A 25,962-nucleotide genomic window follows, 5' to 3' on the forward strand; every position below is an offset into this window, starting at 1 on the left:
ATCCTCAAAGGCCTGCTTTTTGTTGTTGTTTTAATTTAATCTCTCGAGGTGTCTTTCCCTGCCCCCCTTCAAAGACACACGGATGGGGAATGATGAATTAACAAAGTGATGCGCCAGGCACACAAAGCAGCGAGACACTTTGGCAAGTCTGCAGGGCGCTGCGCATTTCCCAGTCTGCCTGTCACCGTGGATCTCCTCATTGATGTCTGCCTCATTCTGAGCTATTACTCACCCCCCCCCCCCATCTTCCTCCAACAGCCTGCCTCAGTATTATCGTGTGCAGTATCGCACGCCAGCGTCCGACCCGTGCTTTAAACCCGCACTCGATTCTTGTATGTCATGACGGCAGGCAGTTAGCACGGTTGAGTTGCCTCGCACGAGGCCCAAATTTCAGCATACGTGAAGCTTACGGGGACAGTTTCAAAAAGTGAATGCATTGAAACTGTCAGACTGTAAGACTGATCTTTTAATTCATGCATAATTCATTCTTTCGGGAGGTGCTCATGTGACTCTCGTTATTTTGGTTACTTGGTTCCAGTGTTCTTTGAAAGCGAGGGATGTACTAAAAAAATATATATACTCTGATTTGCACATTGCATTTTCACCTCTGAAAATAGACCTTTAGACTTAGAAACAAATCAGCACACGTCGATTGTAGTGTTTCCCTGTTAAACTATGCCCACATCCGTAGGAGTTGATTGTTACACTAATGATTCCTGCAGGACCCCCTGTATGAGTTTTACTCCTCCATCCTCATGAATAAGGCACAGCATGATCAATCACGTTGTGGCTATTTTTACTTTGCAACCCCCAAAAAATGTGCATCAATCCTGCCGTGTAACAACAAAATGAAAAATAAGCAAGTGGGGAGATCTTGCACACAAAATAAGCTGAAAGATTGTCGAGCAAATGAGTTCAGTTTTATTTTAACCAAGTAAATAATGACTTACCTTACCCCAATTGACATAAACAGCAGCCACGGGAATGCTTCGGTCGGGGGATAAAAAAAGCCTCTCCTCGCAGCAGATCGCAAAATCACTCAAAACCTTTTTCCTCCAGAGTGATTAAAAGCCCCCAATTATAATGCAACCTTGCAGTTGTTTTTTGCAAGTGTCGGTCTACCTTTCACCGGGCAGAGACTTGGGGTCGATGTGCGCGGAGCAGAGCGCCAATGTGTGGCCACGCGGAGCTGTGACAGCCAGCTGACTGCTCCGCTCCTCTTGCGCCTGGCGATCAGCAGCCCTCCGCTTTGAACGGGAGCTCCTCCTCGTCTCAGCTCCCAGTGCGCGCTTATGCCTGCGTATGTGCGTGGGTGTATGCGTGTCGTGCCCCCCCCCCTAGTGTTTAGTTTGAATAAACCTGCAGGGAGCGAGGGAGGGTGGGGGGGGGGGTGTCATTGTGATGTGAAGCAATTGGCTTGCCTCATGTATACAATCAATTTTCAATAACACATGCATGAAACATTGGGGTTGGGATTGGCCCAACTGTAGCCTTATTTGAAGGTATCATGTACACGTTAAGGCTGGCGATACTAGCCGCATATCAAAAAATAAATAAATAAATAAAAAAAGTTCTCCTCAGCAGTAGTTGGCAGTCTATTGGCGGCAATTTGACACATCTGCGAATCGTCATTTACGTCAGACAGAAAGGTCTTTGTTCAAAAATGGTTCTGTTTTGGTAGACGGGTGCCCATGCGTCCGGCGTCAAAATGACCGCAACGTTATTTTCGCCCTTGAGCCAAGTGTAGTCTCGAGCGTGTTTTTGGACCGTGATGCGCCTCACTCCGCGTTCCGCGGCATGGAACTTCCGAGCCCCCGACGCATCTGACAATTCGGTCACGGAAAGGAGATTGCGCTTGGCCTAGAAAGGAGCGCATCTTTTTCGTGGCGGGGCAAGTTTAGTGTGTTTGTAAATTTCGTAGACCCCGCTGCGCATCGCTCGGCGTTCCGGCAAACCAAGTGTCTTTACTGTTATACTCCCCCCGGCGTATTAACCACTTCGGGCAAACAGCAGACAAAAACTAGTCGCCAATCAATCGCAAAAAACACATTGGTCAACAACCTTTCACACGCTTATACGCACAGTCACTGAGTAAGAACTAATAATAAAGTTCCAGCCCAGAGGTCAAGCGCGCGTTCGACCAATGAGTGACTCGGCTCTTATTTAGCAAACCTTTTCTTTTCCGAAATTCATCCACGACTCTATCGCACAACACATTGGTGAACCATCACGCTGAGTTGGTTGCTTGACACGACTCAATCATTCATGATCGTCCTGCTGTCTCAATAACAACAGACGATTTTTTTTTTCTCAGATGCCCTCACATGTCTTTGTCATCTTCGACCCGTGTGAATATTTTTAGCTCTCGTTGTGGCCAAATGGCAGTAGCTCGGCTTTGCGGAATATTCAGCACTTTGAAGCTCAAACGTCTGACTAGAGCACTCTGGTTGTGGGTGAGAGCTTAAAAGCCGTCGAGAAAAGACAAGAAATGTGGAATCCGACTTTATTGTGAACGCGGAAGGACGTCGGTGACCTTACAGTCATCTGGAATACATCAATGTGTTTATTTTTCGCCATTATGAGAAGAAGTAAAAGCTGTGACTAAAACCAGCCGTGATTCATCACTTTTGTCCTTCTGAGCACCTCCCTTCCATTTCTTTCCGGATTATACATTCTGGTTGTGGTTTGCCGAAGTACCAAATTGACAAATACTGTACTCAGTTAAAAGAGAAGAAAAAAAAAGCTCGCTCAAGGCTGTTTTAATTATTTCGGCTCAGCAGATGAGGTTGAATGTTGGATTTAGGTGGGCTGAAGAGCTGAACCTGGTCACCATTTTGAACAGATTTGTGGACTGAAGTTGTAGTAAATGTCACTTTAAATGAGTGGGCTGCATCAGCAAGGGCATCTGGTATTTAAAAAAAAAAAACTGTGGAAAAAATACCATGTGTGACTTGAGTGGTGACACCTGACAGGGCAAAGTTGCTGCTGCTGCTGCTTCTTAGAAAATCTTGGCAGTAAAATTTGTCTTGTTTTTTTTTTTTTTTTTTTTACCACAGCTATACTAAGAAATTGGTCACCCATTTCTTGGTAGCTTTAACTCATTTGACCCAACGTGCTGGCTAGAAATAACCCAGCATTGGGTTGGCCCCTTTTGGAACTAGCACAGGTTCAGTATTTCACTCAGTCCACGTTGCTCAGTTAATTTTTGTGACAAGTCGTCTGTGGTCCAGCCATCTTCCTCACAAGTGTCTGTTGAAGAGTCAGGACAAAAGTCTCGTTCGAATATCCAAAGTAGCTTGCGCGTGATCACAGGTTGTCTGCCTTGCCCGCTGGTCCATTGTGGAAACGAGATTGCCGGCAAAACATCTGTTTCGTCAGTATTTGACACTCAATGACGTTACGCTCGGGTATTAATCCGTCATCACAAATATAACATTCATGTGTTTTACGCGCATGCAGACGCATACACAAAGGTTCTGTCGCGGAGGCGCTGCCCACGCGTGTGAACGTGTGTCCGCATGTTGATGTTTTGATAACCACACCACGCGTTCTGTCGCCGGCACGATGAGCTCGGATGATGTGATAAGGGAATGTTTGGTCATCTTTCAGCACGTTGACAGGTTGCGAATGGTAGAGTCCCTTCCACCTTTTTATCATTCTCGTGCTCAAAACGGTGTTACGAACAAAGCCAAATGTAACCTCAGCACTTTTCTCCCTTTTGTGAGAGGAATTCTTTTTTTCTTTTTTTTTTTTTTTGCCATTACAATTCATCTCTGCCAAAGAATTTTTAAAAAATTCCGATGCTGTTGTCTTACGTTGTTATCCGCCCAGCAGGAATCTGGAAGCAAATGGCGTGCCTCGTGTATATACAAAATAGGATCGATTTGGTAAATAATAACCAAATGGGCAAACAATTTTTTTTTTAAGTGCCTTTTGTTATTGGAGTTTATTTTCTATTTTTTTGCTGTTTGAGCTACAATGGAACCATTCTTCCACCCCCAAAAATCAGAATTGGAATATTCTTGTTGTCTTCATGAACTAGTAGGCTACTAAAGAACAGATAAAGAGAATGATGGCACATGGGGTTTTTTTTCGCTTGACAAACTGTTTTTTTTCCCCAGTGCATCAAAAAAAAAAAAGAAAAAAGAAAAGGTACAGTCCTTACATCCTTTATGAACCAGGAAGTACAACTTTTTTACAGTACATTTTTTTTGGGGCGTAGCGGTCAATTTTTTTCACTGTTGCTCCTTGGAGGTCTGCACTCTTCTGATCTCTCCTTTTGTTTTTCCTGCTCCTCAAACAAAAGTCATTTTGATCACATTAGCTATGACTGCTGGCATAGCCCCACTTAGATTAGTCACATTTGCTGCCAGTCGAAGTCCAAAACCCCCATCATTACTGCTCATTGCCGAGTTGATGGACAGTGGATCAATGTGGACAACTGCATCGTTTTGTGAGAGACCGCCTTTGATTCCGGGGGACTAATGAGGCACACGAAAAAGACTTGAGTGAGCATGGCGGCAGCTCTGTTAGTGTCGCTTGCTGGCATGAATAAATGTTTTAATTTTAGTCCCGGAGACGCTGCGATCTGACAAGACTGGCAGATGAGGTGTGACCGACGGTGCGCGTCGATGATGAAATGATGCGGCGCGAGCAAAATGCATTTATAAAGCACCTTGCGCAGACCTGAGGTCACCGAATGATGTCGGGGACACACCTGACGTGAAAATAAAAGCACGCGGTTCAAGTGCGCAGTCTTTAAATCCCATTCAAATGGTTCTGCTTATGAAAGCATTCGTCTGTTTGGGAAGCGTGATGATGGCAGGTTTTTAGGTGGGTACGTGGGACACTTAATAGATTCATAGCGAGAGACCGAAAGCAACAGGAAGAGGAGCGGGGATGGATAAACGTGACTGTTTTAATGTGTGGGTGAAGTATAGACGGTGAAGGGATTTGATGACGGAGATTTTTGGGGAGGTGCGGGGTGGGGGGGCAGGGGTCTTAGATATGACACTTGCATATAAATTGCACATTGAAATTGACCTGCCTTTTCGTCTCATCAAACAAAATCTTAGTACGCGTTTTCAGTAAGAGGAAGATACGTCCACGTCTCAGCCCAATCATGTCGTTGCTGTCATACACACTTTGGACAATTTGTCACAGTAACAATCACATTATACAGTATTTGTTTCTCCGGCTTTTGTGGACTTTCTCTAAGCTGTTTACCAAAAGGAAATCCTGCGGCTGAGGTTTTAGGCACAGACTCGGAGATCCGTGCAAAAAAAAAAAAAAAAAGCTACGCTGGTCTTATTTTTGTGTTGTAGCATACATTTAGTCTTCTGTTTGTTTTTATTGATCCGAAACTATACGATAAGTGTATGTAAATTCCAAGCCACATTTGTATCTCTAAATAAACAGTAGTTGTGTTCTCTTGTAACATTCATCCATCCTATTTTCTGTACCGCTGAACCTGATTAGCATCACAATCGGAAACACACGACATCGCCAAAAGCGAAAGAAAAAGCAAGGTCTGCCAATGGCAGGGAGAATATTCTTGCCAAAGCAACGTACCGTCACACTGATTCTTGATGCTCTCATTTGCAAGATGATCAATTTGCTTTCAATTGAAGATGCTCGATGAGCACTCGTGAAATGTCACAAGATTTGCTTTTGTCCAAGTGGGAGAATACTCATTACTCGTGTTTGCTGACGTATTTTACTTCCTAATTATGTGTGAATGTCCCCTTCAACGGGACCTCATCATCAGGCATTGGATCGAAGTGGCCACTTGTAGCTTAGCGTGTCTTCAGCAGGTTACAGAGAAACTGGATAGGTCATAGAAGGGGACACGACTTGGATTTTCTTTTTTTTTTAATGGATAAAGCACATCTTATGAGTTTTGTCATTCGTCTCCTTCGAGATATGTCATGGTTGTCTACCGGCAGGCAATATCCATTCATTTATTTGGTTTTCGTCTGAACCGTTTTCCTTTGCAACGATGAGTCTAATTCAAGGGTGTCAAATTTTTGGTCACGGGCCACTTTGGAGTTACGTCTTCCCTCGGAGGGCCGTTATGACAGTGAAACCGAATAAATATTAAATCATCACATTGTATTATTACTCGTACACACACACACACACACACACAAAAAAAAGATGGCTCACTAGTTTTGAAATCAGTCATGTATTTGTTCAATTATTGTTCAAGTGAGTGTAAACCGTGTCACAAAGTTGTTGCAAAATGTCACCGTTATTTATTACATGTGACAAATTGAGATTTCGGTACAGACATAGGCAACGGTCATGGAAGTTGACAAGTATGATTTGCTTTCGCGGGCCACATAAAATGACGTGGCGGGCCGGATCTGGCCCCCGGGCCTTGACTTTGACACCTGTGGTTGAATTGATCTGCTTCGAAGAGCTGCAGGCGGTTGTTCATTTTCCTAGTCGCCTGCAATAACAAAGAATCCTGACACACCGAGTGAAAGCAGTGGATTTGTTTACAGCCTTGGGTTGCCTGCTAACGTCTCGCGAACAAACAAACAAACAGAAGGATCTTTGCAGTCAAGTCCACAGAATGGGGGGGGGGGGGGGGTCAGATAGAATGCGAGAGTCGGAACTGTAAGACCAAAAATAAATTGTTGCGGCCATCGTGAGGGCAAAGCGGGGTGTAATCACTTTCGCATTTAATGGGGAAGTTGCAGCTAACTGGATTGCGTAAAGGTGCCCACGCATTAACAAATGAAATTGGAACCGCAACCAATTCTCTGTTCATCATTTATTATTCATTTTTATTTAAATGTGCCTGTATGTTGGTGTAATGACCTCGCTTTTTTTTTTCTCCTGTCGACAACACCATTTTGGCACCAGATGAGGAGTGACGAGCAGTACCCAGACAGAATTTTATCAACAGATGCTGTGTATATCAATCCTTATGCTGTGATAGGATTTTATTTACCCAGAGCTGGGTGATGGATGCTCGGAAACCATCGATGCTTAGTTTAGGATCACATGCCTGCGATGAGGCAGCACGTGAACCAATTCCTGCCCCACCTCTGTAGTGCAAAGTAACAAATGGCTATAAAATAGACAATTACTTACACATCTGATTGCATTCCAAAATACATTTGTGCAATTTAAAAGCAATGCAATTAACTCGAACGAATCGTAATAGAATGGAAATTAGGTTGCAGTACTGTAATTTAATTAAAATAGTGCATAAAAGTGCCACCAGGGGTCAGCAAGGAATTTCCCTGTTCAAAAGTGCACAGTACGCCGAAGCGCACCCCCTCACCCCTCCAACTTCAACATTATCATGACATTCGCGTTGAATACAGAAACTCTCGCTGCTTCATCATCTGTGCCACCGTTTAGCCTCACACAGTTCCAAAGTGGAAGGCAAGTTGTCAAAGCCAACATCGGGCAGCCAATTAATCTTGGTTTTCAGGAAGAAAAATGTTCCACTTTGCAAGAGTCTATTAATTACCTCCTAACAAGGGCTACACTGCGCCGCCTAATGTACTGCGCCTAATGAAAATGAAACAGATTCATCGCAACACCCTGAATCCACACTGCGTCTTTTGTGATCGCTATCGTACTGTGGAACATGGAGCTGTGTAATAATAATCCTCGTGTTTAGCATTTGTCATAATTAAGACGCAGCGGAATTGTAGCGCGACCTTAGAAGAGCTTATCGGGTAACATCCATTCACGCCCCCTGATTACGCACTTACTGTGATATTTATTGTCAGGGAAATCCCGGACAGGAAGGAAATGTTTGCCTCGCATGGGAGGAGTCTAAATCCATCAAGTCAAATAAGATGGCGCTGTTGAGCAGCCGAGCGGGATGAGAAAAAAAATCCTTGTGTTGTCCATCCATCAATTTATCAATCCGCTTTATCCTCACAAGGGTCGCGGGGCGCGCTGGAGCCTATCCCAGCCGTCTTCGGCTGGGGGGCACCCTGAACCGGTTGCCCGCCAATCGCAGCCTGCCATGCATGTTTTTGGAATGTGGGAGGAAACCGGAGTACCCGGAGAAAACCCACGTAGGCCCGGGGACAACATGCAAACTCCACACAGGAAGGCCGGAGCCGGGATCGAACCCGCGACCTCTGCACTGTGAGGTCCACGCCCGTTATAACCACTGGACCACCGGGCCGCCCTGTCTCGTGAGGTCGTCTATGTAAATAGCTTTGCATTGTTTCGTAATGTCACGAGATGCTTCGGATCAAATATTTCTGTTAATATCCAGTAGAAGAAGGGAAGTAGTTTCCTTTCCTGGCTTCCATAAATATTTGCGGCAATAAGGAAACGCGACAGTCCTTCAGAAATTATGACGGAGCGCGGACTGTCAAATGCACGACGCTATTATGAAATATCAGCTATGTACCGCATGCGCAAACCCGCATTCCGTCTTTGCTAGATGCTTCGTAACGTGTCCCAATAACGTTCTCTCTCACTACATTACCCGAACTTGTGGTGTCTATTGACTGGTCCTTGTATGAGCCACCCCCTGCAAACATGCCGCAAGGTCATTACGATGCTATCAACGGTCATGATTTGTTCCTTCCTCAATTATGCTGGGATGACTAAATTCCTTAGAAGGTGCTAGCGGGAAGGAGTGAAAGTCACAAGGAGCCCTTTGTCGGAACTTTTTTTTTTTTGTCTGCTTGGGCACATTTGTGTTTGTTTGTTTATTTGTTTATTGAGCATATATAGTACACACAATAAGATGTTGACAAACAAAAATTATGAAAGGAAAATTAGAAAGTAGATAAAAGAAAAAACACACATCATCACAGTTGTATGCTCAAAGGAGTAGGAAGAAGTAAATAACTTCTCTCGACCTACCCCTTATTATGTAGCAATTTAAATTGATCATTTTTCAAAACAAAGAAGAAAAAGAAAAATCGACATATCATCAAATACTTTTACCCTTATGTATACTATACTTTTCTATTTACACACCTTTTGGTTTGTATATATATAGTTATTCTTTCTTTTTTTATTTCAATTTTCTCATATTCATTATAATTAGCAGTTGATAACAAGAACAAACAGTTGTATTACTATGTTTTATAAGTATATCAAATTGATCTTCTTAATTCTGATTCATGTAGTTTTTTTCGTACTAATCTTTTGAATTTGTTTTTGAACTCCTCCAACGATTTACTCATTTTCAGGTCCGTTTCAAGCTTATTCCGCAGATTGACACCCATTACTGATACACACCTTTGCTTGATGTTTGTTCTTGTTGTGGATTTTTTGTATTGATTAGTACCCCTTAGATTATAACAGCTCTCTCTAATTTCAAAAAGCTGCTGGATATTTTGGCAAAGGAGATTGTTATGTGCTTTATACATTAATTGGGTGATTTTTGAAGTCAACCAGGTCGTAGTGTTTCAAAAAAGAATTAAGATTGCTCATGTTGTCGCTTGTTCGATGTCCCATTCTATGGTTATCAGTACGTCGTACTTTTCTGTAGGTGGTATGATATCAACAAAAATGTGCTCGTCTTTGTAAGTCTTTTTTTTTTTTTTTTGCAGAAAATAAAACCACACCACAAGACAAACAAATAGGAAAAAATACTTTATAAAATATAGGTATTTACACAAAATAGTGCTTCGTCTACCGTCGCATAAAACATACGTTACAATCTTACAGTCTCAAATGTGCAACAGAACATGTTGCCGTCAAAGTCAAAATACGGAAAATACAGGCGCGTGTACGGGAGTCCGTCAGTCTACGCTTGCAAGAAAGTGATGCGGTTTCGTCTCAGGCGGCGCATTTTTCCTCCGCTGCCCTTTTTACCTCCTGAAGGAAAGCGTTTGGGAAAAATTAGTCTCGTCTTGATAACGGTCGAGGATTTTGGTGAATTTCTACCAACGCCCGCTCACACCTTTAACACACACGTCCATGCAGCTGTGCCTGGAGACGAAATTGTTGCTGCTCCCACCGCAGCCCGAGTACGTGAACTCCTCGCACGTCTTGGTGGTCTTGTTGTAGTAGTAGCGCGGTATGGAGGCAGAGCATTTGCCTTTGTCCAGAGGGTCCAGGCACAGCACGGGAACCGCTGCAAAAACAATAAGACGCCGTTAGCGACAGGAAACATTGAAATATTCTCACTCCAGTTCCTCTGAAAGCGCTCACATTTTCGCGGGCTGCAGTACTCCTTGCAGGAAGTCAAGTCGGGGAAGCGGTTGTCATTGCCCTGGCAGCCGCCGTAGTAAAAAAGCTCACACTGCATGCTGGTCATGTTGAAGAAATAGCGGCTGAAGAGGGCTCGGCAGGGCCCCTCCTCCATGGGAAACCTGCACGTCTGAGGGATCTCTGGGTGGAGGAGAAAGAAAGAGATTGGATCAATTTGGATCAAGTTTTTTCCGACAACAGTTCTTTAAATTTGTCTCTCTTGGTCATGGAATTGGAATTTCTCCATCGCGAGACTAATAAAAGTTTTCTTATCTTATGAAATGCGGGAGAGCTGATTTTAACAGCAAAACAGAAAATATCTCAAAGGCCTTTGACTAGAGAATCTGAGGGTCCGTGTTTCAGTCCTGCTGCTTTAAAAAAAAAAAAAGGCAACTAGATGTTGGAGGGTCGCCAGTCTCCTCCTTGAGTACTGCTGATGTGCTCTTGAGCAAGCCTCTCTAACTAGCTGGATCTGCAGCCAGTCAACCCCCCCCCCCCCACCCTGACTCTGATTTCTCTTCCTGCATGCCCTTTGATGTGATCTTATCAGTAAAATGCAATGCAGTAGTTAATTTAGAACTATTAAGGTAACAATGGCAACTTACTGCAATCATCAGGTCATCGAAATATTACAAGCAATTTGTATGGCTTTATTTAATTAAACACTCGCGTCCTTATAATACTCAAACTCCCTAAGCTGTCTATTTGTGGCACGTATCAAATTGTGCGCGTGTACCTAATAAAGTGGCCGTCGGGTGTCAACTGGAATTTGCCCCAGCTTCCGAGACAACACGTCTCAACTTACTCGGTATTCTAAAGCATGTTTTGTGGCACTCGTGGTAAGTCTTGAAGTTGTTGGCGTTGCCTTGGCACCCCCCGTAGTAGAACAGCTCGCACTTTTGAGTGATGGTGTTGTAGTAGTAACGTTCCATTTCGGCTCTGCAGGGACCCTCGTCGACTTGGAGGAGGCACACACCTGAAACAATCGCACCGCACAAGTTGAAATATACACAGCTTTGCGGAGAAGTGCAACAAATTGCACGTTCGCGGTTTACCTCGGGGTCGCAGCGCCAACGCTTGGTAAAAAGAGGAGCAAAAAGCAAATAGGGCCAAAAAGTACAACTCCATTGTGGTTCCAGTGTGTTTCTCTGCCGCGACTCTCCAAGCCGACGCCTGTTTTATAGCGTTGTTTCCCACAAGGGGGGAGGTGGGGGGTTCGCTGGGGGGCGGGGATGCAGTGACTCAGTGTGACCGCACGAGCAGCTCCAGTTTAGTGCCAGGAGAAATTCATAGATGACATCACGTGAATGTCGCAATAATTACAAAAAACACTCGGTGACTAATTGGATAATCAAGGCAAACAGGAGGAAATAAAATGAAAGTTTATTTTACCTCCGGGCAGGGGGGTTTCAACCCCCCCCCCCCCCCCCCCCCCAGGAGTTTTAAATAGATAACACGTATCTTTTTGCATACCCGGAGTGATAAGTTTTCTGCATTTTTGTTCAGGGACCCAGACTCAGTTTTTATTTTTCTTTCTTTTTGTCCACAGATTACTGATTGGCCTCTGTGGGCATTGGACAAAATCGTTACTTTTGTTCAAGAGACCTCAAAAATGATGCTTGTTCAATCATTTACCATTCAAGAGAGTAAACCATTTTCAACTCTTTTGATTGGTCAATAATTAGTATAATAATAATAATAATACACCCACATGTGTGGACTGACCAAAATGATAGATTCATGAAAAAAAATCAAATATATCAAATTGTGACATGGGAGTTTTTGGCCCGCTATTTAATATGTCATTAATAACTCACGCAACCACTCATCCCGTTGAAATAGTTTCCTGCTTTTTTTTTTTTCGCGGTGGCATGCTTGCTTTATTGGGGACAAAGTCAACACTGATCATCGTCGTTTCCGTTGTTCAGTTTTTACAAGAGTAATTTCAAATGTGAAGGTTTGCGGGAGATAACCCCAAAAACTGCCTCTTCACACATCAGCCCGCCTCTCTTCTTCTTTTGGGATCAATGTTCGTTGGCAAACCTTTTCGCCAACAACTGGGCTGAAGTGCGGAGCGGAGGTTTGTCAGCAGCAAAAAAATACAGAAAAATTTGTTATAAAGAGGGGAAAAAAAGCCAATTTGCCGATTGCACAAGGCGATGAAAAATTGCCTTGCAAAGTCTCCAATTTTACTTACAGGCTGTTGGGAAAACTACCGTGCAGCCTTGCTGCAGAAAGGAATGCACCTCGAGAGAAGGTTAAATACTGATAAACCCATTTATCAAAGTGACATGATAGAAGGCACGCCACCAATGACTCATCGGGCTCGTCCAGTAATAGATTGACACTTCCCAAGAATGGAAAAAGATTTTTCAGCCTTTACATCTCATTCAAAAATGAGTCCCAAAATCTAATCGAATGATAAAATTTACTCTGCTGTCAAAAACATCCCGAGGATCCAGGCACAGGGTCTTGTTGAAATCCGATTAGGAGATTAGGATCATTTATGCAGATTACTTTATAAACCCGATTTAGTAGAGGAGAAGGATTCTTCTGCAGGACCGTCGCAGCGAACGACTGCTGCCTGCAAGCAATCGTGAGTAGCATTTCCAAAATTATTCCTGGATGCTTTTCAATAATTTGTCTTGTCATGTAGAAACTTTTTCGTGTGTGTTTTTTTTTCCCTCCCCTTTTTAGATAATGCCAGTCATAAATGTCGAGGACTTGACAGACAAGGACAAGGCTCTGATGGAAGTCAACCAACTTAAAATTGAAGTGAAACTTCAGAGGTGGTTGGTACGTTTTTCTATTTTTAATGAACTAAATGAATAATTCCGTGCTCGCACGGCATGGTGCGGCGCGGCTTTTAGGATTTAAGGCCATAATAGCAATTGAGAGAGACAGACAGAGGAGTGGTTAAAGTCGAATAAATTGCTGGATCATATGGAATGATTTCTGCGACGTGTTCCCTTTTAGACATCGAAATGCTGCGAGGAGATCAAGGATTACATTCAGGCCGGAGTGGATGAGGACACTCTTGTCAAAGGCATTTCAGAGGAGAAGAACCCCTTCAAGGAGAAAGGTGGCTGTGTCATTTGTTAGACTGAACATGAAGTGTTCTTGATATCTCCGATTAGCCACCAAGGGCATTTTTCCTGCCCTCCCAAGACAGATTTGCAGACTGAGAAGACTACAAGGGCATAACGAATAGAGGAATTGATGCAACTTTTTTTTTTTAAAAATAAATTGCATTCCCCAGCTTCTAGTCAGATCTGTACCCGATATCGTTTCCATTTCACTGAAATTATTTATATATAAGGTTATATTTAACGCTTCCCTCTCCTCTGTAAACGGAATAAATAATACGATGCCCATACAAAGTCACCGAATTAAATGTGCTTGTTAATATATACTGACTTTTAATATATTTTATATATATATATATATATATAGACTTTTTAATAATAATAATAATAAGAATAGTACAATTGGTGGTGTGCAAAGTACAGTTGATGCCTGGGATGACCACACGGAAATGACGTCTCTAAAAAAAATATTGATCATTTGGGGGTGGGTGGTGCGAATGGAGATTTGCATGGAAGATTTTGCCATTATCTATTGGATACCACTGCCAATGGTTTGATTTTATGACAATTCTGAAACGAACATGACTTTTGGGGGGGGGGGCATCTGGAAGATTTTCATGGTTGATATTATCCAGTGTATTGCGTGGCAAAGATGTTTTGCTGCCCCTTGGATTTTTTTTCATCAATGGGGATGGGGGGTCGCCCCGTAAATCATCTATTTTGCACGCACGCCCCTGAATAGAGTAAAACTTTATCATAGTCACAATGGAAATCAGTGTATCTCACAATTTGCATGGTGGTCGCACCACTCATTATTCGTATTTTTATTATTAGTAGTAAAATTTATATGAGTGTTATTTATTATTTCTTTTTATCCATTTCTTTTATTTCATTTTACTGTATATCGTATATACTTCCAAAGTACAGAACCTGTGCCGTGATCTGCTTCTGCGCATGCGCGACATCACCCAAACAACAATGGCGCTCCGCTGCGGCGCTGCGCGTTTAAATGCACTTATTAGCACCCGTCCTTTCTTCAAATGTGCTTCGTTTGGCCTCCGCTCGTTTGCTGACCACGCGTCGTCCCTAAAGGTAGCAAGCAACGCCCCAGAGACCTCGGCTGACCATGTACTCTACACGCCAGAGCACTTTGCGTTAAAGGACTCGCTCAAAAAGGTACGAGTTGCTGCTAACGAAAATTAGCAAGCTTTTAGAGTCATGAAAACAAAAGTTAATGCTGTTCTTGTGACGCTTTACGCCCGTTTGGCTCACGAAGATGTAGCGTTCAAGGTTGTTGCAAACAGCTGCAGCGCATCAAAAGTGGGTGAGAGGTTAATGTGCAGTCAGTTGATGAATACACACTAGCCGGACACATTATTAGGTACAATTGCAACATCTATACCAGCGCTCTTGCCAATATTCAGCCAGAATTAAGCATTCATGTTTGTTTTTTTGCTTGTGTTGGATTGAGCGCGTGGGAGTCCGGGTTTTGTGACGCTGCACATCAGATATTGCAGAGAGATACGCACATTATTTCATAACTTTGTTTTGCAAGACTGGGAAGGTGTGGAAAATATTGGCTGAATTCTGTTATAAGAGATCATGTTGCGTATGTGAGGCTTCGGTTTGTTTTACTTTTGGGCGATATCCTTCTTTTTCCACTTATCACTGACATTCATTCAATTGGTTATTTGGGCTATAACAAAATTTTTAAAAAGGTATGAGAATATGTTCCCAAATACAATAAAAGCACAAGTGAAATAAAACATGGTCCGTGTTACAGAAAAAGGTGCGGAGAAATTAGTGACGTCATCGATATATCAATTTCGACTCGACTTTCATCACGCAGTCATAGTTGGGCTGCAAATGTATATATTTAAATATGTATTTTTTTCAATTTTCCTCACTCTTATTTTGGTTAAGTACTTTGTTATTTAAAAACCCCAGAATGCCTTATTAATCAGTTTGTCTATTTTAAACAGCAGACAGATATTTGTATGTACAATGTGCAAAAATAACAGCAGCCAAATTTAGGGCAGACAGCAGAGACGTTGCGGTAAAGGGAGGAAAGCGTTCTGTGTGACTAAACCTTCAAAGGATACCGGGAGTTTGAAAATAAACTAGTCCAGGGAATATGGGAAGGATGAAAATGTAAAAGGGAAATACAGAACAATATGCTGTTAGGGCGGGAAAAGGAACTTGAGGCAGCGTGGTTTAATAAAAGAATCGTCTGGAGAATAACGGAAGTACTAGATATAAATTGAGTCATAGGAAATCCCTCGGTGAGTATTCAAGATGCTTGCTCTCTACTTATTTTATTATTTTTTTTGTGCTCTTGTAGTCTAGCACAGCACGACCAGACACACTTTTAGCTCATCTGGTTACTACATTGTGGTTGAAAACGTGCGGTGAATGATTCTAATTTAACCATGTTCTTTATAGTTAGTTGCGCTTGATGTGAAGAAATGCATCGAAATTCCGAACCAATTTGGAGTTGCCTCATTTCGGAAGGCTGCACTTTTAAGTTAGCATAACAATTTCCGCAGAGAAGGTCACGGCTGTGTTTAGTGTCTGGCTTACACCCCGCATAGTGAGCTTGCCGCAGGACCGGATAATGCGGTGTTCTTGACCCCCCCGTCTTAGCACACGAATCCGCTGATGTGAAAACGTCCTGGTATGTAACACAAATAGTCCACAATAACCTTTGTGAAACCATGCGGCATCCCTCCCCAACGTGCCGCATGTTTCCCGTTCCAGCGCGCGGTTTTTGTCCCTCCCTTTCCCTCCTCAGGATCTGAACTTTGAACACGGATGACTTCAACCTTGGAATAATGGCAGCCACTGCTTGTTTTACTGTTTGCTCTCACGAGCGTAAAAACGAGTTTGTTGGGGCCCTTTCAAGGTTGCGCTTTCGCTTGCGAGCGCAGACTCATCTCAACGGCTTAATGAAGGAACAATAAAGGAGGGCGTATAGTCCATAAGCCTTCATAATCCGGACGCCTCATTCACCTCGTGTTATTGGTTGAGGCTTATTCGATGATTCCCATCATCGCTGTTCTCTCTTTTTTTTTTTTTTGAGCAGCGTAGGCTCTACTTTGGGTTCCGAGTAGCCACAAAAATAGTGCACTCGGGAAACCTGACAATAGGTTGGTCATTTCTAAGCACTTCTCCAGCCACTTCCCGATTCTCAAGGTGAGTCATGTTGCCAAAGTTTACCCGCTCAAAAGATCATTTCAAAAATTGTCGACCGGCTCTTCACTCTTTTTGGACTTTGGCTCTCGACTCGTAGAAATTGCGGCTCTGATAAAGCCGAGATGAATCACGACGCCACTTTGCCTCTGAAGAGCGATTGCTCTCCAGGTTGACGAATATGATGCCAAATTCAGTTGGATTGATTCCTCGACTCCATCGTTTCATTCTCCTTTGTGAGTCACTCGTTTGACCTCATTGTTATGCAAGCGAACAGCAGGTTGTTAGGTTTGGCCTTTTGCGTGTTGACCCGCGGATGACAAAACGCAGTACTTCCTCCCACCTTCTACTCGAGACCGTAAAAACCCGAAGGACGAGGATTGACCAAAAATTGTTGAGTTGAAATGTTTTTTACAGGCGCGCGTTTCATTGACGTGAGGATTTTAAGATGTTCGTCAGCTAGCGCCAGCCGACCCGTTGCCTTCCGCGAGGCATCCGTGTCGTTAATGCCAAAACACGTAATTGGCGATTAGCGGACTTAGAGCTCGAACAGCTTCTGCGGAATGCTAGTTGAAAGGCTACCGCCCTTGCGTCTGAAGTTAGCTGGGTAGGGATCCAGTTTGCTTCGTAAGAATCGTCAATTAGTCACTGATTATACACTGACTTGTTAAATATTCTGCCCCTCCCTCATTGCACAAGGAATTTTGTCAACATGTGGTTTGTGGTCTGCCCTCCAGGGGATATTCTCCTCATTTGCTCTTCAAGCATGCAATCTTTTACTGTTGTTGTTGTTCCTGTCACCAAAGCAAGAGGCCTTCTTGCTTGGTTTTCTTTTGTTTTGTTTTGTTTTGTTTTTGGGAAGAACTTTTTGAACACTTCAGTACTTTTGTTCAAACATTTTTGAGTACGCCCATGTCTTTTTCCAGCACGACTGTGCCTCATTGTACCAGCCAGTGTTCAAAATACCAAAAGCCCTGACCGCAACCTACGCAAACATTTTTAGGGTGCCGGTGTCAAACTCAAGGCCCGGGGGCCAAACCTGGCCCGCCACATAATTTTATATGGCCCGCGAAAGCCAATCAAGAATGTCAACTTCCATGATGCTTCCTAAAATCTGTGCCAAAATGTCAAAATGATCACATGTAATAAATGAGAGCAGTTGTCAGCATTTTCATGTGACCAGAGCCCTCATTACAATCCCTTGAAATACCGTAGCTGAAGAAACGATGATTCTTGACTTCTTAATATGGTTTCACAGTCATAACGGCCCTCCAAGGGAAATGGCAACTACAATGTGGCCCGCCACAAAAAAATGAGCTTGACGCCCCTGATTTAGGGCAATCATGGTTGATTGACCAACCCCCCCCCACCCCCCCATCATCAGTCTTGCAAAAGTCTTCCTTTGTCTTGTTTACCACGCATGCATCTGTCTGAACGCCTTACCGTCATGATCGCTCTTGTTCTATTTTTAGCACCTATTTTACACCTCAGTGTTCTGGATTGGGATTTGAGCCAAATCACACATCTGCTTTTGAGATTCGTGTTTGTATGTGACCAGCCAAGCCTGTAAAAAAAAAAAGTATACACGGCGGGGGAATACCTATATAGGCCTCTCCCTGTATTCATCACCAGCAGCGTTATAGACTCACCGCGTAATGCATTTTCCCGAGCTGCTCTCTATTCATTGATAGTTAATGCATTTTTTTTTTTTTTGTGGCGGCCCGGTAGAGATAGATTGCAGAGATCTTAGGGGGAGATGTGTCCGCCACGCAGCAGGAAAACGTATGTATGTATGTATGTGATGCCGTTGCCATTTTTCCCCCCTCTTGTCATGGAAATTCTTTGGGGTTGGGCGAAGAAGATGGCAATTGGACCATTTGTCGTTAAGAGAAAGCCTATCATGCATGCGCACGTATGGTGGCGATATCTCACACACGCACACTGAATATTCACGCAAGTGCATCTGTTTCCCATTAGATCATCGACCAGGAGATCAACCCGTACGTGGATCAGTGGGAAGCGGAGGGAAAGTTTCCGGCGCATAAAATCTTCAAGATCCTCGGAAATGCCGGTTTTCTTGGAGTCAACAGGCCAGTCGGTGAGATGTGCATCTCGATCAACCTCTCAGATGATCACGTCTAAAAAGCTCACAAAGTTCTTCCCGATATATCGCTATTTTGTTTGCTGTCAAGAGATCTGGAAAGGGGTTAGCGGTCCACCCTTGTCTCCGTGACACATTTGAGCAAGTTAAAGCTCGGAACCTTGTTTGGACATGTTGCTCGGCAAACTGTAACATACATTTGAACCGGTCCAGCTGGCAACGAATGCGGTCCGCCGTCGCGAGTGCATGGTTCCGCAATAAGGCCGAGACGTTGTCTGACACATTTAATTCGGTCGGAATGATTAAAAAAAAAAAAGATGTAGTGGGAATGAGTGAGAGTGATTACTCATTGGCGCCTCAATCCCAGTGACGTACGCTGCCTGTATCATTCCCGTGATTAATGTGCAGCATATCAAAGAATCGAAAAGGAGCCAACATGAATAACACACAAATATATTTTTTAATCAAAAATATGTTCGAAAATGATAACTTGGTATTTTATCAGAATTGGACCACAAAATAAAAAGCGTTTTGCTTTCGTCGAGCAGCTCCCTGGTGCTTTTATTAATTTTTTTCTTCTTTGTGACTATGAAGCATTCTGATGCTTTGAAGCGTCACACTAACGTCCTGCGACAGCTGTTGGCTAACATCGAAACCAGATGTGCGCCCAGATGTGTTGCTGATAGAGTCACCAAGGATTTCTCTCTGAATTTAGTTCAAATGCTGAAAGTCAAGCGCTCATGCAACTGTTATTCTGCAATAAAAAGGTTTCGTGTTTTCGCCATCTGTGCAACTTCGGAAAATGTCTCAACATTTTCTCCAACTCAGCCGGCGAATCCTTATTTTTCTTTTCTTTTGCTTCTAAGTCTAGTCTTACTCCGAGCTCCAATGCATTACCCTGTGATGTCACAGTTTTGTTTTTTGCAGCCCAGCTCTGGGGCATTGCAAAGTTTTGTTTTACTGTCACCACGTAAATTAGTTGCTTTACTTCATGGCATAAACAATTCACCCACTTAAAGTCTGGAGAAGATTTCACCAGGAGTGTGTGGGTCAGGGAAGAGGGCGGGCGAGGGAATTCAAATGTGCTGAGTCCACACGCCCTGAGCATTAGTTGACAGGATTAGAGAGCGATGGCCTGGGAGACGACTGTGCAAAGACTCAATGCAATTAGCAGGTCCTAAAGAGTCTTTGCAGCGATGCACCGCACAACCAACTTGTCCACATCTTTTATGTAGTTGCCACGGGAGCAAAGAACCGACGACGTCTTCATTTGTAAATTCACCCCGAAAAACTATGGGTTGACGTTATACACTCAATGGAAAATTTTGAAGCCTCCTCTTCTCCTTTACTTTAAGAAACAACCGCCGGCGTGTTGACTTGACCTACATTTCACACAATCTAATTTCAACGACAGACAAAGTCTCTCTTGAGCAGACATGCCCGGTTACTCCCCACCCAAAAAAAATAATCTCCTCTGGGTGCACTGAAGGTCTCAGTTTGGCATCGATGAATCGGAGTTTACCCTGTTTGCGATCGTTTTTGCGCCGAGCCTTGAGCAAATGATTCCAAATTAGAAATGAAATAAGCTTAAATCAACCCGATGAACGTACGCGTAACGATGTACTCGGGTTTGGGCGTCGATGACTTTTTGCAGCCGTGATTTGCGTGTTGCACGGAAAGTCCACATTACCTGTCAAAACATGGGAACAGGAAGTTTTCCTAAGACAGCCACATCGGGGGGGGGGGGGGGGGGGGGGGGACAGCGATGACCCCTGGCACCCTGCCTGGCTTCCTCTATCCTGACAGGGAAGAACTCGTCTTTCACACCATGGCAACGGCAACCTGGTTGACAGACAGGAACTGGCAGCCAAAATTGTTTCCCATCCGTTTGGCCAAAGAGGCTTGTGTGATTCCTGCTTTAGTAATAGTCTGACGAATGCATTTCATCGTTTGGTTTTCCCCACGCGCGTTACTAACGCTGTCCTGTTGCACATGCGATATGAATGTGATCGTGACGCATGCAATTAGAGCAACATCATCCATTACTGCGGTACATATACAGTGGTACCTCTACTTACGAAATTAATTGGTTCCAGAAGAAATATCTGAACTCGAAAACGTTGTAAGCAGAGACGCATTTTCCATGTAAATGGCCTAATCCGTTCCAATCCCCCCTAAATTCAGACATAAATGTTTTCTAAAGCAAAAAAAAAAAGCATCAGAATGCGTATCAAATACCGGTGACAAATTGAATTATTGCGCAATAAATGAGAGTTGTGCGTAATGCAAAAAACAAAGAATAAAGAATCAAATTTCCCTTTTAACTGCGTCCTCATCGTTTTTTTGCCCTCTTTATTCAAGTTGTCTCTCTGAAGAGAGTATTTTTTACCTTTCGTAACTTGAAATTTCTTTCGTAGCAAGAGGCAATATTTTCCTGTTTCGTTTCGTAATTTGAAAATTTTGTATGAAGAGACGTTCGTAAGTAGAGGTACCACTGTATGCTTTATGGACGCAAGTTTGGAGACACTTTGCCATTACAGTACACTAAACGGGAAAGTAGGGGTCGCTGTCGTGTCTGTGACTTTGGAGGGTGTTAAAAGGCGGGGGCCGTATCAACATGGCCAGTGACATGGGCCTAGTATCAACATCAAATATATTTCGTACTTCATTTTGCAGTTATAACATAAGACAACACAGCAGGTATTAAATCTTTTTTTTTTCTATTAATTTTTTTTTCTCAAGCTGCTCCCACCTCCCCTGAAGGTCATGCCCCCACCCCCACCTCACCGCCCTCACTAGCTCACAACCTCTGTTCTAGTTCAGCCCAATGGTGTTGGATTTGGTTGAGTCCAGTCAGGTTGCGCAACACCCTATTGGCCCATTTCCTTGTGGCAGATCCCGACGTTTCTCGATTAAATCGAAACAAATCTCTAACGACTAAAATATCATATTTTTCTGTCCATTCATGCTTACAACAATAGAGACGTTTGACTGCTTTACTATACTTTGCAAAACTATTCTTCCACTTCACAACTAGAAAATATTTGTTTGGCGGTGGAACGAGAGCAGATGAGGGCCGCCGCGAACATCTGCCGCTCAGGAGAAGCTCGAGGCTATCGGATTTGGCATTTGAGTTTTGAAGCCTACTTGTTTGTTTTTCTTTTGCTTGTTTGTTTAACTCGGCAGCCCGCTGTTGCGCTTGAAGCGGGATAAACCTCGGCGCTTCCTTCTGTCCACATGATCCACTGCAGGGTTTCCAGCGTGCACTATCGCGCTCCAGCCGCACCTGTTTCCTCTTAGTTTTGGCGATCCCTCTTCCTACACCCCCCCCCCCACACACACACACACTTGAGTTTGCTTGGCCTACTCTCGCTCGCTTGTATGTAATTTTCCCTGTTGTCTCATTATCTCTTTTATCGCTGACAATGCTTTCCATTATTTCATAACTAGTCAGGTGGGTGGTACAAATGCAAGTGTTGCAGAATTGTGTGGTAAATTTGCCCCTAATTGTTGCATCGTCAACTGCTACACATTGAGGCTTTAGTTCACGTTATTCAAGTCAATTAACTCATTCAGTACCAGCCAATTCTGGACCAAGTCTGAAAAGACGTTTAAAAACGTCTTTGGGAGTGAATGAGTTAAGGATCCGAAGGCATTGTGGGTCAGAAATTTGCAGGGCATTTTGAATTTGTCTCCATGTCTCCAAACTAGTCCAAACTGCAGATAGCTGTGAGTCTTATGCTTATCTTCCCAACAGTGATTTTTACTCGTCATGAGTTCCACCTAAATGATTGCTGAAAGCTAATGTTTCATATTGTTGTTTTGTTTTTGTTTAGAGTATGGAGGCATGGGACTGGACTACAGCTACAGCGTAGCAGTGTCCGAGGAGCTGGGTCACATCCGCTGCGGAGGCGTCCCCATGGCGATCGGCGTTCAGAGCGACATGGCTACGCCCGCGTTGGCCAGGTAACAATTCCGTCAACCTGAATTGCACGTCCGCCCACGGCTTTGGCATCGTCTTTATCGGGAGATGCATATTTAGCCTTGGAGGCTCCAACGCTGGTCCCTTTTACTGCGAGAATAACAATACCCACTATGTCATCTTTATTTTATTTTTTTCCTCACAACTCTTTGAGTAGTAGCCTAAACATAAACATACGGCTGTGTTTTAAGCAACAAGTAACCCCTGTATCACTGCAACGGGACCAAACCCTGTCGAGATAAAAATGTATGAATAACCATATACCGCAAAATGTAGCCGTGAGAGAGTTGTGTCTAACGCAGATTAATGGGGCTTAGTCACAAACACCATATTCTCAAATCCTTTGCGTGTACAAGAGCTTCTGTCATCCGAGAGCTAAGAAACAAATCGTACGATGGTATAAGGTCAAATAATTGAATTTCGCACTGGACCCTCACCCACTAAATATATATTTTTAAAAACCCCATTGTCTGCAAGTACCAATATTAAAATACAGTAGCATAGTAGGCGCAAGTGCGAATCAAAAAAAATGAGACCGGTTTTATTCCGTCAATCTCGTTGCACCTGTAACAGTTCCAATAAAGACTTTCTTGTTCCCAAAAGGTATATTGAATATTATTGTAAGACACTGGAACATAGTGCACACTTTGAGCATTAGCATTGTGAATGAATAGACATGTAAAAAGATTGTAATGCATAAAATGATTTTGATGATCATTTATTGCATGCAAGTTAAAACATAGTTTATAATTAAGTGAAAACTGGGGGAGTTTTGAGTTCAGTCACATTTTACTTTTGTCACTTCTTTCCCTTTGGCTTTGTAGTACACAACAATTCTTGCCCGAAATGAGTATTTGCAAAAATTAATGCAACTATAATTGCCTTTAAAAAAAAAATTCAAATTAAATCCTAAAAGTCAATTTTGTTGACTTCATAAGCCAAACTAGAAACGTGTCACTTGTGTGTGCTTGAGCAGGTTTGGTTCAGCCGAGCTCAAGAAAGAGTTTCTGCTTCCGAGCATCTTGGGGGACAAAGTTGCCTGCCTCGGAGTTAGTGAAGTCGGAGCAGGTTCTGACGTATCCAGTAAGTTTCCATCTCAAAAAGTAGACCAAAAAAAAGTTGGCCACCTTTGACCACCTTGGGTTTTTACACTCTACCTCGCATCGATCCAGACATTAAGACAAAGGCAGTGAGAAAAGGAGATGACTATGTGATCAATGGCGGCAAGATGTGGACCACCAACGGCACCCAGGCGGACTGGATGTGTCTCCTCGCCAACACCAGTGACGGACCCCCACACAGGAACAAATCCCTCATTTGTTTGCCCATGAACCTGCCAGGTAGGGTCAGCGCGTAACGGCCGACGCTATCAAAAACAAGTCGTCATCGATGTGGGTCTGGTTCTTGTCTATGCTCGCCTCCCCGTTTTAGGAGTGCACGTCGCCCGGAAGATCGACAAGCTGGGCATGTGGTCGTCGGACACAGCCGAAGTGTTTTTCGAGGACGTGCGAGTTCCCTGCGAGAACGTCATTGGCCAGGAAGGAATGGGCTTCACCTATCAGATGCTCCAGTTCCAAGAAGAGAGGCTCTGGGCTGTGGCCAATAGTAGGAGAGCTTTCCTCATTTGTCCTTTGCGCTTCACGTCCTCCGTTTCCCACATCCGTTACTGTCAGCGGTACATTTTTATGTCGATTCCCTTTGCGCTGCCAAGCAAATCAACAAGGAGGTTGAGTTCACTTCGGGTCAAGCCATCAATCTCGTGAGAGGGGGGTTGCGGGTTGTTTGTGTTTAATTTTGACAGGCGTCAGATAATGTTTTCCGAACAAGTTGGCAAATGTGAAAACGCTCCATGGTGGAATTTTTTAATTTCGCCGTGTTTATTGAAAGTGTCGTGCGCGTGGTGTAGGAGTGATTTAGAACTGCGCCGTGTCATGCGAAGAGGTGTTTGTGACATTTTGCAACTTCACTGAGCTACAACTGAGCTCCCCCCCCCCCCCCCCCCCCGCCCCATGCAGAATTTTGGGGCGTTGTTAATTTTTAATGTCTTAACTAATCATAAAGGAAACTAGTCCAAAAGCAGGACATCTCTCGCATATTTCAGATTTCTTCCCCTCATGTCTCTACTTTGAACACCTCTAGTCCTGACTACAATGGACGTCGTCATTAGGGAGACCATCCACTACACTCGACAGAGGAAGATCTTCAGCCATCCGGTCCTCTACCACCAGGCGGTTCATTTTAGGCTGGCCGAGCTGCAGACGGAGGTGGAGCTGCTGCGCGCCCTCCTTTACCAGGCCACAGGTAAACCCCAATGATCTTCCAAATGCCAATCTCAAATATTGAACGAAACAACAAAATCTCTCTTGCTTTGTGGCGCGGGTCCAGCCTTGTATATCAAAGGCAATGATGTCACCAAGATGGCATCCATGGCCAAATTAAAGGCGGGGCGTCTGGCCAGGGAAGTGGGTGACGGCTGCCTCCAGTACTGGGGAGGAATGGGCTTCACCAGTGATGTGCTGGTCAGCAGATTCTACAGGTACGTGCGTTTAATTATATGTAGAAATGTTATGCTGTGACGAAACAATAGCTGAGGCCAAAATGTGAGTCTCAATAACTGTATTGGTCCTTTTATGACACTGTACTGACATCTAGTGACATGTGGCACAAATATAGTTTGAAGCGGGCGCGGCACGGTACACGGTCAAGAAAAAAAAAAACGAACATCCTTTTTACTAACTTTGCCCTATCCACAGAGATTCCAGGTTATTGTCCATCGGCGGAGGGGCAGATGAGGTCATGCTCGGAATCATCTGCAAATACATGGACATTCTACCCAAGAAGTGATTTCGTCAATGATTTTCTCTTCGGTTCGCTTGATAACGGCAACTTCTCAGACTAATTTTGACGCGCAACAAAGCTAATCACCCAAGTGCTGTTATTTATCAATCATCTGAAGTCGGGTCACTTTGGCTAAATTAGGTTTGAAGAAAATGCTCACATTTAAAGGTGCTATGTGAATAATTCAGTGAATGTTTTATGAAGTGATCCAATTTGCATTATGTCAATATTTATCCATTATCAGGCTTTTTTTTTTTGAAGAGGTGACATCTGTTTGTCAGTGGATTAAAAAAAAAAGTTTACAAAGTCGAATTTAAGGACATACCCGTTAAATGTTTATTGGTTAAAAAGATCATAAAATATTATTTACATTGCACATCTAACATTTCTGTAGCACCCCCCCCCCCCCCCCCATGTGCCCCAGATATTGTACACCCACATATATACGCATTAATTGCTGTGAGCAGATAATCTAAATGTCTCTCGGAGAGCATTGTATAACTTAGTTGCGCTCAATGTGAAGCACAATAAACAGATAAAAGCATACACAGAGGACTCGTTTCTCCATGTGTCAACTA

The 25,962-nt window shown here is 43.5% G+C and overlaps 4 protein-coding genes across 5 annotated transcripts in view; 2 read left to right on the top strand and 2 right to left on the bottom strand.

Moving 5' to 3' along the window:
- The window catches only part of calcr (calcitonin receptor), a 33,336-nt gene extending 32,074 nt beyond the window's left edge, over positions 1-1,262 (bottom strand). The window contains exon 1 of one of the 2 annotated variants that reach the window (XM_086136967.1): positions 956-1,262. The gene's annotated coding sequence lies outside the window, so the exon portion shown is untranslated. Of the gene's footprint in view, positions 1-950 lie in introns of both variants that reach the window. The other variant, XM_086136966.1, reaches the window with a different exon arrangement.
- An 8,313-nt stretch (positions 1,263-9,575) lies between these two features.
- On the bottom strand, positions 9,576-11,370 carry tfpi2 (tissue factor pathway inhibitor 2). Its single transcript, XM_086137657.1, has 5 exons — positions 11,244-11,370; positions 10,994-11,164; positions 10,150-10,329; positions 9,899-10,072; positions 9,576-9,813 (listed from the first exon to the last, which is right to left on the bottom strand). Exons 1-5 carry the CDS (start codon positions 11,314-11,316, stop codon positions 9,743-9,745), a joined length of 669 nt encoding a protein of 222 aa, XP_085993783.1. The 5' UTR covers positions 11,317-11,370; the 3' UTR covers positions 9,576-9,742.
- Positions 11,371-12,650: 1,280 nt separating this feature from the next.
- Positions 12,651-13,446, top strand: gngt1 (guanine nucleotide binding protein (G protein), gamma transducing activity polypeptide 1). The gene is made up of 3 exons (XM_086136938.1): positions 12,651-12,784; positions 12,886-12,984; positions 13,165-13,446. The coding sequence occupies exons 2-3, from the start codon at positions 12,889-12,891 to the stop codon at positions 13,288-13,290; spliced, it is 222 nt and encodes a 73-aa protein (XP_085993064.1). The 5' UTR covers positions 12,651-12,784; positions 12,886-12,888; the 3' UTR covers positions 13,291-13,446.
- Positions 13,447-13,904: 458 nt separating this feature from the next.
- Positions 13,905-25,930, top strand: LOC147190779 (putative acyl-CoA dehydrogenase 6). The gene is made up of 9 exons (XM_086136936.1): positions 13,905-14,450; positions 18,441-18,561; positions 22,401-22,530; positions 23,523-23,629; positions 23,719-23,886; positions 23,978-24,151; positions 24,686-24,847; positions 24,932-25,082; positions 25,300-25,930. The coding sequence occupies exons 1-9, from the start codon at positions 14,229-14,231 to the stop codon at positions 25,388-25,390; spliced, it is 1,326 nt and encodes a 441-aa protein (XP_085993062.1). The 5' UTR covers positions 13,905-14,228; the 3' UTR covers positions 25,391-25,930.
- Positions 25,931-25,962: the final 32 nt, after the last annotated feature.

The sequence above is a fragment of the Hippocampus guttulatus genome, chromosome 18, assembly GCF_054856545.1.
Source record: "Hippocampus guttulatus isolate MCC_2025c chromosome 18, RoL_Hgut_1.0, whole genome shotgun sequence".
NCBI lineage: Eukaryota > Metazoa > Chordata > Actinopteri > Syngnathiformes > Syngnathidae > Hippocampus > Hippocampus guttulatus.

Coding starts and splice junctions, on each gene's coding strand:
- tfpi2 (XM_086137657.1), bottom strand. CDS start 11,316: ATGGAGTTGTACTTTTTGGCCCTATTTGCTTTTTGCTCCTCTTTTTAC. Junction 11,165..11,243: donor GTTGGCGCTGCGACCCCGAG/GTAAACCGCGAA, acceptor CGATTGTTTCAG/GTGTGTGCCTCCTCCAAGTC. Junction 10,073..10,149: donor GTACTGCAGCCCGCGAAAAT/GTGAGCGCTTTC, acceptor TTGTTTTTGCAG/CGGTTCCCGTGCTGTGCCTG.
- gngt1 (XM_086136938.1), top strand. CDS start 12,889: ATGCCAGTCATAAATGTCGAGGACTTGACAGACAAGGACAAGGCTCTG. Junction 12,985..13,164: donor TGAAACTTCAGAGGTGGTTG/GTACGTTTTTCT, acceptor GTTCCCTTTTAG/ACATCGAAATGCTGCGAGGA.
- LOC147190779 (XM_086136936.1), top strand. CDS start 14,229: ATGCGCGACATCACCCAAACAACAATGGCGCTCCGCTGCGGCGCTGCG. Junction 22,531..23,522: donor GCTACGCCCGCGTTGGCCAG/GTAACAATTCCG, acceptor GTGCTTGAGCAG/GTTTGGTTCAGCCGAGCTCA. Junction 25,083..25,299: donor CTGGTCAGCAGATTCTACAG/GTACGTGCGTTT, acceptor CCCTATCCACAG/AGATTCCAGGTTATTGTCCA.